This window comes from Cherax quadricarinatus, chromosome 53 (genome assembly GCF_038502225.1).
Source record: "Cherax quadricarinatus isolate ZL_2023a chromosome 53, ASM3850222v1, whole genome shotgun sequence".
Classification (NCBI taxonomy): Eukaryota; Metazoa; Arthropoda; class Malacostraca; order Decapoda; family Parastacidae; genus Cherax; species Cherax quadricarinatus.
Window position 1 is genome coordinate 13,042,882 of NC_091344.1, and position 12,321 is coordinate 13,055,202.

General features: G+C 35.9%; 1 protein-coding gene across 5 annotated transcripts in view; it reads left to right on the top strand.

Annotated features, from left to right (window-relative positions):
* The window catches only part of LOC128692261 (UDP-N-acetylglucosamine transferase subunit ALG13), a gene marked incomplete at its 5' end in the record, with an annotated part of 177,597 nt that overhangs the window by 99,595 nt on the left and 65,681 nt on the right, over window positions 1-12,321 (top strand). For all 5 annotated transcript variants that reach the window (XM_070096330.1, XM_070096334.1, XM_070096333.1 and 2 more), the window contains 2 exon segments: window positions 1,507-1,602; window positions 2,918-3,151. In XM_070096330.1, the coding sequence (XP_069952431.1) occupies window positions 1,507-1,602; window positions 2,918-3,151 (330 nt within the window).

The window sequence follows — 12,321 nt, forward strand, 5'->3', positions numbered from 1 at the left end:
GGTGATTTTGCCTACTTTGACTCCCATTTTAAGCCAATTACATTATTCCAGTCTACCAAATTCTTAGCTATTTCACTAGTATTACTTCTATTCTATCGATTGAGCACAATAAATCGCCCAGTCAACTGTTTCAGCTACAAAATAAAGTGATCAGAAATTGGTAATTTGGCCAATTTAACACAAACTTCAAAATATTCCAATTTCAAAATAGGGTCCAGAATAAACAATGCAGGCATTCCTGGCACTAAACTAACATTTCCTCTGTTCATTAGTTACATTTTGAGGCTTTACAAATGAATTCCATTTTGATTTCTTATTCACATAATGAATTTTTATTCAAACAAAAAAAAATAGAAGATTTACTGTTATGCAATATTGTAATAATTGTATAAATATCATCACCACATTTGTGAATGTATATTAGACCCACCAGTTGGCGTGTATTAGACGTGTGAGGTCGTTTGTTTACTCTTGAACATCGACAAAATTTTAACATTTCTGCTACTTTGAGCTCAGTTTCAAGCCATTTCCAGTGCTAAAACCAATCAAAATCATCTCTATTTCTGTAATATATCTTCCATTCTATCAAATGAAACCAAGAAATCGCAAATACAACTATAAAAAACATACGAAAAAACACTGCAAAGTCGCTGTTTTAATCGAAAATCACGGTCTCAGTTTTTTTCTCTCATTATACACTGTGTGCTGCAGGATTTGTTTTATGTGGTGCACACATACCACATATATGTATTCTCTCATATCTAAGCCCAAATTTACCACTCACAGCTTATCAGAGTGAACTGAGCTCATGGCGTAGATCTACGGTTTGGACCCTGAACGTAAAGCCGTAGATCTACAGCATGGACCCTGAAAGGGTTAAAATAGGACTCAAGGTCGGCAAAATCACTGATGCATAAATTGCACCCACACTGCTAACTTTGTGCCTGCTTTTTTCCACAAGTTTTTCCATCAAATTTTGTAATTTTGGTGTCATTACTTACAGAAAAAAGATTCTCTGCTATTTCATTAGTACTTAATTTTTGGGGTCTGAACTGTGATAGGGTTAAGGAAAAAGAGAAGAAATGAAGGGTACCAATAGTACCCAGATATTCCTACTGTACCCATGCAAAATTAATTTTCTTGTAAAGTCCCCATTTTGGGGGAAATCGCCTTATCAGTGCTTCTATTTGGGTAAGAATGGTGTTCTTTCTTTTAACACACCAGCGAGGTGGCCCAAAAGGGAAAATAAAAGTTTCTCCTTTTACATTTAGTAATATATATATAGGAGAAGGGGTTACTAGCCCCTTGCTCCCGGCATTTTAGTCACCTCTTATGACACGCATGGTTTACGGATGAAGAATTCTGTTCCACTTTCCCATGGAGAAAGAATGGTGTTATAGGTAAAATATAAAAAATGAGAGATGCATACAAACTGCTTTCTCTTCTTGACTCAGTAGTGCTTGATGATGTGACTGATGGTTTACATAACAGTGTCTTATGTTTCAGTTAGAGGTGATCATCACAGAAGATCAGAGAGACTCTCAAGGGAGCTCATTAGCTGAAGATATTTCCCAGGTAGAAAGCAGTACCTTAGCACCCCAGGTAAGACTAACAAATTTATAATTACATAACCTGTTGTGATGGAACTTAATTGGTAACACTAATCAAAAGTAAGTACATGTTTAGTGTAACAGAAATATTCTTGGGATGGTAAGAGATCTAGGAATTGCTTAAGTTTGTTTATGCATGTGTTACAGCTTGAGCAGTCAGACACATTTCAAGAATGTATGGCTAGAGAAATAATTCAACACACATGGGAAAGTGTTTAATAATGATGAAAACTTTTACTTTTTGGGTTTTTCTTTCTTTTTGGGTCACCCTGCCTCAGTGGGAAATGCTCGATGTGTTAAAAAAAAAAAGGAAAACAAATGCTGTACAGTATTGCATTATGGGTCACCCCACCAAAGTGGGGGTGACCCATCACTGTCTTGCCAGAAGCTCATTGACATTACTTCTCAGATGCTCCTCCAAGCTGCAGTATCTCCACCCCCTATCCTTCAGAGTTTAAGCACTGTACTTCCCACTTCCAGGGCTCTTAAGTCCAGCTAACTGGTTTTCCTTGAATCTCTTCATAAATGTTATCTTGCTCAAACTCCAACAGTATTTCAAATAAAAAAAACACTTGATACTGCACCTTTCTAACATGCTCACACACATACCTGTTGAATGTCCAAGCCTCTCACACATAAAACCTCCTTCCTCCAATGTTTCCTAGAACAACAACTGCCCCACCTTCCTTCAGCTACAGATTGAAAATTTTTCTTTCAAACTGAAAATCTCACATTTATTGTAATGACTTACATTGTATATTGTACTACATTTCATAATTTCTAAATTAATCTGTTTTTGTGGTGAACTCTTTCTATTTTTAAGTAAAACAGCACATTTCATTCATTCATCTTTAAAAATTGTATCTTGATCAAAAAAATTAACATATTTGAGATACATACTATACATACATTATAATATTTTATTGGTCTGAAAATTTAATTATGTATCTGATTGTTAACATGTTGATTCTCTTTAGATATTTCAACTACCTTTGATGCCTTTTTTTTCAGTGCTTTACCATTGAGACGAATTGATGATGCAACAAAATGCTTCTCTCTGTAACCCTTTTATATTTTACATTCATTCATGTTTTTGCACACAAGGTGAATTTGGTGAAGGGAGATTCAAATATGAAAGGAAAGATAAAGATTAAAAAGGAATAACATGTGTGTTTCAGAGGAGTACAAATGAAAAGTTAGCAGGAGATTTAAGGCACTGTACCAGTAATAGCAGAAAATTTATTTTGTTGGCAATATTGATATATTAATATCTTTGCATAAAGCAGCACTCCCTCTTGGCTTTACAGAAAGATGAAAAGATCACTGAAACTCTTGCTATAAATAGAGAAGATGTATCAGAGCAGTCTATAGAAGTCAATCAGAATTCTCCACCAGAGAGGGAAAAAAAGCTTCAAGTAGCACCCCTCCATCCATCTTCCTCTCATCAGACGAGTAATGGGGAAATAGAGGAAGCAAGTATTTATCAGCATGATCCCAGCATCACATACATATCACCACCTACTAGTATTACAACACCACAGGTATAATGATAAGCAGTGATTTTTGCTTGCAGATTAGAATTCAAGAGGTTACCTACTTACAAATGAGTTTCTTGTTGTTTCAACTTACATTTAAATTGTTTTTATCAAAAGTAATGTTGTAGTACAAAGGATATCTGTTTCAGACTCATTCATACTGCTTATTGGAGTATGTAAAAATTTAATTGATTCCTAAGTGCTTCATTTGTAAGTGTGACTATTTGTACTCTCCTCTGTGTGGTTGCAGGTGTTGAGCCTTAATTCCTGGCCTCACTGCTCAAGTTGCCGCTTCCCAGATTCACTCTCCTAGCCTTGTGGACCCTATTGTACCTATTGATAAACCTATGTATGGAGTCTGTCTCCACTTCTTTCTCAAGTTCATTCCACTTCTCAACCCCCCCAAGATTAAAGAAATACTTCTGACTTCTTTATGATTCATTTGTGTCTTTAACCACCAGCTGTCCCCTTGAGTTCTTATTTCCTGCCTCTCAAACAGCCCTATCAATTCCTTTAAGTATTTTTTATATTGTGACCATGTCTTCCCTGGTCCTTCTGTCCTCCAGGGTTGTTAGATTCAATTCCTTTAGTCTGTCTCTGTATCTCATACCCCTTAACTCTGGAAGTAGTCTCATTGCATACTTTTGCACGTCTTCATTTTCTTAGCCTTCTTCCTCAGGTGTGGGTTCTGTGTTGGTGCTACATACTCCAAGATGGGCTTGACATGTATAAAGGCCCTGGAATGTTTTTTGTTGAGATTTCTGATGGTCCCTCTTGGATATGCCCGGCAAGCATTGTTTGCAGAGGTTATTTGGTTGATGTGAGCTTCTTGTGATATAGTAGACACTTTTGAGGTCTGCAGTCTCTGTCACCTGAGTCTATACTCTGTGTCTGTCTTCTAGCCTGTCCCAGTCTTCATAATTTTGCATTTCCTGGGGTTTATATAATGCATCCACTTATCTGACCAACCCTGCAATTTGTCCATATCCTTTTGTTGCCTTTTCTCATTCTCATCTGTTTGTATTCTCATTAGTTTTGCATCATCAGCAAGCAGAGATACAGCTAACTCAGTTCTGACTGGTATGTCTTTCACCTAAACCAGAAACAACACTGGTGGTCCTTATACTGATATTATGGTACACCACTTTTTACTCTTTCCCTTTCTGAAATCTCTTCCTGGACAATTACTCTGCTTCCTCTCTCTAAGGTATTCTTTGATACTCCAGAGTATGTTCTGTTATTCCTTCTTGCTTCTCCAGCATTTGCCTCAGCCTAATGTGAGATACTGTATGAATTACCTTCTTGCAGTCTTAAGAAAATGCAATCCATCCAACCCTCTTTGTCCTGTCACATTTTCATCATTTTGCCATAGAATTCCAAGAGGTTGATAAGACAAGACTTGGTGTCTCTGAACTAATACTCGTTGTTGTTTGTGAAACTGCTTCTCTCCAAGTTCTCTACAACTATCCTGACTTTTTTATCCATTACCTTGGTATACATGTAAGTGAAACTGGCTTGTAGTTAAATGGTTCCTTCCTGTCTCTTTTCTTAACCCTTTCAGGGTTTCCGACGTACTAGTACGGCTTACGTGCCAGGGTTTTTGACGTACTAGTACAGCTTATGCGCCAGGGGTTTTGACGTACTAGTACGCATAAATTCTAGCGCCCTCAAATCTAGCAAGAGAAAGCTGGTAGGCCTACATATGAAAGAATCGGTCTGTGTGGTCAGTGTGCACAGTATAAAAAAAATCCTGCAGCACACAGTGCGTAATGAGAAAAAAAAAACTTTGACTGCATTTTTGGTTTAAAACAGCGACTTTGCACTGTATTTTCGTATGGGATTTATGATTGTATTCTAGTTTTCCTGGTCTTATTTTATAGAATGGAAGACATATTACAGAAATTGAGATGATTTTGATTGGTTTCACAATGAAAAGTACCTTGAAATTGAGCTCAAGGTAGCAAAAATGTTAGATTTTTGTCAAAGTTCAAAAGTAAACAAATCATGCCACGCGTCCAATACACGTCAACTGGTGAGTCTAATATTCTTTCACAAGTGCGCTGATATTATTTATACCATTTCTACACTAATACAGTAGTGTAAATAACAGTAAATCTTCTATTTTTTGTGAGAATAAAAATTCAAAGTGGAAAGCAAAAGAAATGCAAGAGGAGCCTGGGGATGTGACTAATGAACAGAGGAAATGTTATTTTAGTGCCAGGAATGTCTTTCTTGTTTATTCTGGACCCTATTTGGAAATTGGCATCTTTTGAAATTTGTGTGAAATTGGCAAAATTGCTAAATTCTGACCACTTTATTGGATAGTTGAAATCGGTAAATGGGTGTTTTCTTGTACTCATTCGATAGAAAAATGGAGTTCTAGCGAAATAGTTATGACTTTTGTCGACTAGTACACTGGAATTGGCCAAAAATAGGGCTCAGAGTGGGCAAAATCGCCGATGCGTAAACATCATCGAGACCACTAACTTCACAAGAGCATAATTCCGTAAGTTTTCCATCAAATTTCATACCTTTGGTGTCATTGTGATTGGGAAAAGATTCTCTATCTTTTCATAAGATTTTTTTTTTTTTTTTTTTTTTTTTTTTTTTTTTTTTTTTTTTTTTTTTTTTTTATAGAAAATTATAAATAAATATAGGTATGATATTTGCTGTCTTCCAGATGCCTGGCAACTGTCCTGTGTTCATTGATGTCTTGTAGATCATAGTTAGTTCAAACAGTGCTTCTGGTTCCCTCTTGCAGAATCCATGATGACACTCTATAAGGTCCCACGGCTTTTGATGTATCCAGCTTCATCAATTTTTTTTTTTTTTTTTTTTTTTTTTTACCTTTACCCCTGTTGTGTGTATAGTGTCCAATACCTTTTGTACTAGACATCATGTACTCTTTCCTGGGCTTTCTGGTAGTGCCCCTGTTTTCACTGAGAAGACCTCATTAAATCATTTGCTCAGCTCTTTGAAGACTTCCTTCTCATTATCTGTGAGCTCTCCTACTTCTTTCTTCAGTTGAATTCCATGGTCCTTTACCATTTTTTCTTCTGATGAGGCTGAGAAGCAGTTTTGGTTCAAACTTAGCCTTGGTTGCTTTGTCATTCTCTAAGTGTCACTCAGCCTCTCTCTGCATAATCATTTCTTGCTAATCTGTTCATTTCTTTGTTCTCACCTATGCTTTTCTTTCTATAGTTTTTCCTTACTCTTATGTTTCTCTGTTTTTTGGCCTCTACATCTTTGCTTGAACCAAGGGCTCTTTTAGTCCTTTCTATCTTTCTATTTCCCATGCTTTGTCTAAGTAGGAAGTTTTCCTTTGCCTCCTGGCACTTTGCAACTATGTACTTAATCATCTCATCCACTGACTTTCCCTCCAGTCCCTTTTCCAACTGTATTGTATTCAGGAATTCCCTCATTTCTCAAAGGTTCCTCCTTCTGAAGTCGGGTCTCTTGCACCCTCCACTTGCCAGTCTTCTTTTTAAAGTTCCACTTAGGGCATATATAAGTTGGAAATTTCTTATATAATTTTTATTAAGCAATGAAAAGTGGTATAAAAGCTTGTATTTGAGTGTTGCTTGGGGCCTGTTGTTTATAATTTTGTTAATTGGCTCATAAAATGCAGCAATTTTTTTCAGTTTTTTATGGGCCTATTAAGTTTAATCTTTTATTTATGTATTTTTTTTTTTAACTCGAAGGCCTTCTCCTGGAAAGGCAGGGTGACCCTATTTTATTAATATTCACACAGTCACCATCTTTCCAGAAGTATATTAACATTACAGTCAGATTATCATCTAACTGCAACATCCCACCCCTCTTTTATATAAACTCTAAACTCAGAGCACACTTCCATTTTGCTATTAGAGTATCTCTCTCAAATACTACTAAATTCTCTCTTATCCAAATCTTCTATTGTCATTGTTATTTAGCTTAAGATCTGCTTTTATTAAATTTTTGTATTAGCCTTTAACCCTTTGACTGTTGCAAGCTCCTTTCTGAAACTGTCATTCTCTGTCGAAAAATATTTGAAAAAAAAAAATTTTCTTATTAAATGACAGATAATCTTTTTGCGATGCTAATGACACCAAAAGTATGAAATTTGATCGAAAAACGGTATAAATGGTATAAATAATATCAGTGCACTAGTGAAAGAATATTAGCCTCTCCAGTTGACGTGTATTGAACGTGTGGTGTGATTTGTTTACTCTCGAACATTGATAAAAATCAAACATTTCCGCTATTTTGAGCTCAATTTCAAGGTTGTTTTCGTGGTGAAACTAATCAAAATAGCCACTATTTCTGTAATATGTTTTTCATTCTATCAAATGAGACCATGAAAATGAGAATACAACCATAAATACTATACAAAAATACACCTCAAAGTCGGCGTTTTAATCCAAAAAGTCTTTTTTTTTTTTCTCATTATGCATTTCGTGCTGCAGGATTTTTTTATACAGTGCACGCTGACCACACAGACCCATTCTCTCACATGGGCCTACCAGCTTTCTCCTGCTTGATTTGAAGCCACTAGAATTATTGAGTATATATACGTCCGAAACACTGGCTTGTAAGACGTATATATACGGCCGATACAGTCAAAGGGTTAAACTCTTGTTTGTAGATCTGTTATTGACGACAGGGTTGCTTACGTAGGTATACGTTTTGAACTCGGCTCCCTCAGATAGGCTGTACACAGTAAATTTTGACCTAGACATGAAAGAATGGGTCTGTGTAGTAAGTGTGCACCATAAAAAAAAAAAAAACTGCCCCATGCTGTGCATGATAGGAAAATCAAAATTCTGACCTAGCGTATGTGTAAAATAGGTGTTTTCTAGGATGGTTTTTATGGTTTTATTAGTTGATTCTTGGTATCATTTGATTGAATAGACAGATTATTTTGGTTAGACCTGAATTAGCTTGAAATCTGGCTCAAAGTAGCAGAAGTATTCAGTTTTTCATGATTTTCAGTCATTATCTAGCACTAATTCCTCATACTGAAAAGAAGATTAAGGCTCAAGGGAGATGTTCAGTTTGATCTTATTACCTATACAAATGTACTACTTGACAGTTTTTTTTCTAAATCATGTCACAGGATCTTAGACAGTTTAAGGGTTAAGTAAGGAAAACAAGGAAAAGACATACATGGTAGTTGAACAAATAGTATTAATAAAAAAGTAATTACAGTAATGTAAAACATAACTTCACATAGAGGTTAGATAATGTTTTTTTGAGTTGCAATTTGAATTTATTTAAGGTTACACAGTTTTTTTGTATCTCTTCTAGTAGCCCATTCCATCTCCTAGGACCCATTGTTTGCATAGCATTTTTACATATATTCAGATGTTCATGTGGAATATCAAATAGGAATTTATCTCTTGCCTGATGCATATGGATTCAGGTGTAGCTCCGTAGGAGTTTTAATTCAGAATTAATTGGTATTATTATTGTTCAGAAGATTTTAAGTGAACAGTAGGATATATGAATGGGCTGTATTTAAAGTTCAGGGTTTTGAATAGAGGTGGTGTGTGTTGGCTAAAGCTAGCATTTAAGATACTGGTAACTGATAATTGCCTTTTGTTGTTCGATGTTTGGCTGAAGACGGTTTGCAGTGGTTGACTCCTGTACACAGATACCATAAATGAGATATGGATGGATAAAAAAAATTAGAGAGTAAGCAAAGTAGTGGTAGGTACACAATATCAAACTTCAGAGAATATGACCACAGTTTTTTAATACTTTTGTGGTGAATTATAATTTGCACTCCATGTGTAAGCCTAGAATTTTGCTTCAATGTTTTCTAACAGCTTTGTCATATATTTTTCAGCATGTGACCAGTATTTTCTATACTACAGTGGACCCCCGGTTAATGATATTTTTTCATTCCAGAAGTATGTTCAGGTGCCAGTACTGACTGAATTTGTTCCCATAAGGAATATTGTGAAGTAGATTAGTCCATTTCAGACCCCCAAACATACACGTACAAACGCACTTACATAAATACACTTACATAATTGGTCGCATTGGGAGGTGATCGTTATGCGGGGGTCCACTGTATTTTGTTAATAATGAAGAGGTCTCATATTTTTACAATATACTGTATATTCAATTTTTGCATCCATAAATCTTTCATTAATACAATAAACCTTTTTATAAAGCCAATACTATGTAGTGCAAGTTTGTCTAAACTCCACTGAAAAAGTGCATATTTTTTTTACTTGTGCTTCAAAAACTTGTGATAGCACGCTCCATAAGCATGGAAATCTCAAGTTCTGTACAAAAACCTCGATAGTCTAGACCAGGGCACAGCTTCTCCCTCTTCCCACTGAGACCCAAGTTTCCTACACTTTCTTTCTGGGAATGTCACTTGCCATACTCTATGTTAATCAAATTATCTTGGGTCTTCTCATCGTCAACTCTCATCACTGCATACATGGCACCCACAGAAGTGCCAAGAAGCAGCATAAATCTCTGATGATATTGAAGAAAGTGGACACTATATTTTTTCAAGGTGTTACACATGTGATGCAGACAGCCATCACTTTTAATCTGAGAGAATCTACCATCCACACAATTAGAGATAAGGAGAAGAAAATAAGTGTGTGCAGTGAATACTATAGATTGTGACTTGGTGAAAAGAATTTCAGAGAGGTCAGTTCTTCAGAGTGGTTAAGCATTCTTGTACAATTGTCAGCTACTGATAACTGTATCCACATCAACAGAAGAACCACAGTCATCCACTTCAGTTCAGTAAGGCCACATTTCATCCCTCTCCACACACTTCTGTGTCAACAGCAGTGGCAACTAGAATGTAAGGTTAAGGTAAACTATAGTAATATGTATCTAGTAGAATATTTCAAAAAAAGTTATTGGGCAGATTTGTAGGTGTCTGGAACCTAACCTCATTTTTCCCATATGTTCTTCACATAATCCTTATTTCTGTAAGGTGCCAATTTTCAGGAATGTATCCCTTGAGTTAAGAGAGTGTTTACTATACTGTATATCAGTATTAAGACTTTTATTACACTAGTGCTTAGTATAAAAATAGTATGCTTGGTGTTTTGAAAACATTTCTGTTTAGTATTTTGTTTTAACCCTTTCACTGTCGAGACCCCTGCTCATAAACTTGCTCTCAGTATTGAAGAATTTAAAAAAAAAAAACTTACGAAATGACAGAGAATCTTTTCCCGGTGGTAATGACACCAAAAGTGCGAAATTTGATGGAAAACTTATGGAATTACGTTCTTGCGAAGTTAGCAGTCTCAGCGATATTTGCACATCGGCGATTTTGCCAACTTTGAGCCTTATTTTCAACCAATTCCATTGTTCCAGTTGACCGAACTCATAGCTATTTCACTAGCACTCCTTTCATTGTATCGATTTATTACAAGAAACCACCCATTTACCAATTTCAACTACCCAATAAAGTGATCAGAAATTGGTAATTGGGCCAATTTCATACACAATTTAAGGAAGCCCAATTTCAAAATAGGTTCCAGAATTAACAGTGCAAACATTCCTACCACTAAAATAACATTTTCTCTGTTCATTAGTTACATCTTCAGGCCCTCTTATATTACACATGCTCTCCATTATGAATTTTTATTCACGCACAAAAAAACAGAAGATTTACTGTTATGCAGACTACTGCATTGTAAAAATATTAGACCCACCAGTTGTCGTGTATTGAACGCGTGACATGATTTGTTTACTCTTGAACATTGGCAAAAAATGAACATTTCTGCTACTTTGAGCTCAATTTCAAGGTACTTTTAGTCTGTAAATCATTCAGAATCATCTCTGGTTCTGTAATATATCTTCCATTCTATCAAATGAGACCAAGAAAACGAGAATACAGCTATAAATACCATACAAAAATACACCAAAAAGTCGCTGTTTTAAGCGAAAAACACGGAGTTCTGTTTTTCTTGTTATGCATTGCTTGCTGTAGGGTTTTTTTATACTGTGTACACTGACCACTCAGACCCATTCTCTCTTCTCTCTAGAATTTTGGCGTACTATTATGGGACCGACACTGGCTTGCAAGCCGTAATATTATGGGACCTACAGTGAAAGGGTAAATTAAAAGTTATAGTTCTACTGTTTACAGTCACATGACATTCTGCAGTGCAAGACACACTTGTGGATGTACTAAAAGGAAAACTTGATGATGATGATAATTGGGAGCCTTTAGTTGAGTTAGGCCTTGAAAGAGTTTTCAAGTTTTCTTTTGATAAAGCTTCACTTCACATAATTCAGTACATTGTTATAGATTTAGCAGGGATTATGTTTCATTCAGACACTGGAAAACAGTTAATAAGAAAGGACACCACATTAATAAAACCCACACCTTAAAACTACTGCAGATAGGTAGTTCTTTCTTCATGCATGTGATTCATGATTCCAGAGAAGGAATGGATTTAACAGTTAAAACGAGAGGGGAGCTATTAGATGGGGAAGCGGAAGCATTATGAAGATGGAAGGAAGCTTTTGAAGAACTGTAAAATGTTGATGAAGAGAGAGGCAGGCATTGAGCAGAGCAGTATAACATCTTTAAGGAGTGAGGAAGAGCCAGATGGGAGTGTGTGAAAGGTACATGAGGCAGTGGGTAGAAGGAAAGAGGGGTAAAACAGCTTGGATTGATGGGATCAAGACAGAAATGCTAAAAGCAGGTGAGGATATAATTTAGGAATGAATGGTGCATTTGTTTAATTAATGTATGAAAGGGGGGGAAAAGGTACTTGGGGATTGGCAGAGAGCATGCATATTTCCTTTGTATAGAGGAAATAGGGATAAATGAGAGTAAAAATTATAGGGAAAAAAGACTGTTTAGTATACCAGGTTAAGTGTATGGTACTGTTATTATTGAGAAATTAAAGGAAAGACAGGAGGATTGAAGGTGAAAAAGATTTTAGGAAGGGTAGGGGATTTATAGATCAAGTTTTTACATTGATGCATGTAAGTGAACAATATTTAGATAAGGTAAAGAAGTTTCAGTTGCATTTATAAATTTAGACAAGGCACATGATAAAACAATCAAACAAACGTTATTCCTGTAAATTGGAGTACAGTGTACTATACAATTAGGGTAACTGACATATATAAACTATAGAAAGCTACTTATTATGCAAGGCATTTCGGGCATAAGGAAGTAATGTGGCAGATGCTGCAAGTGT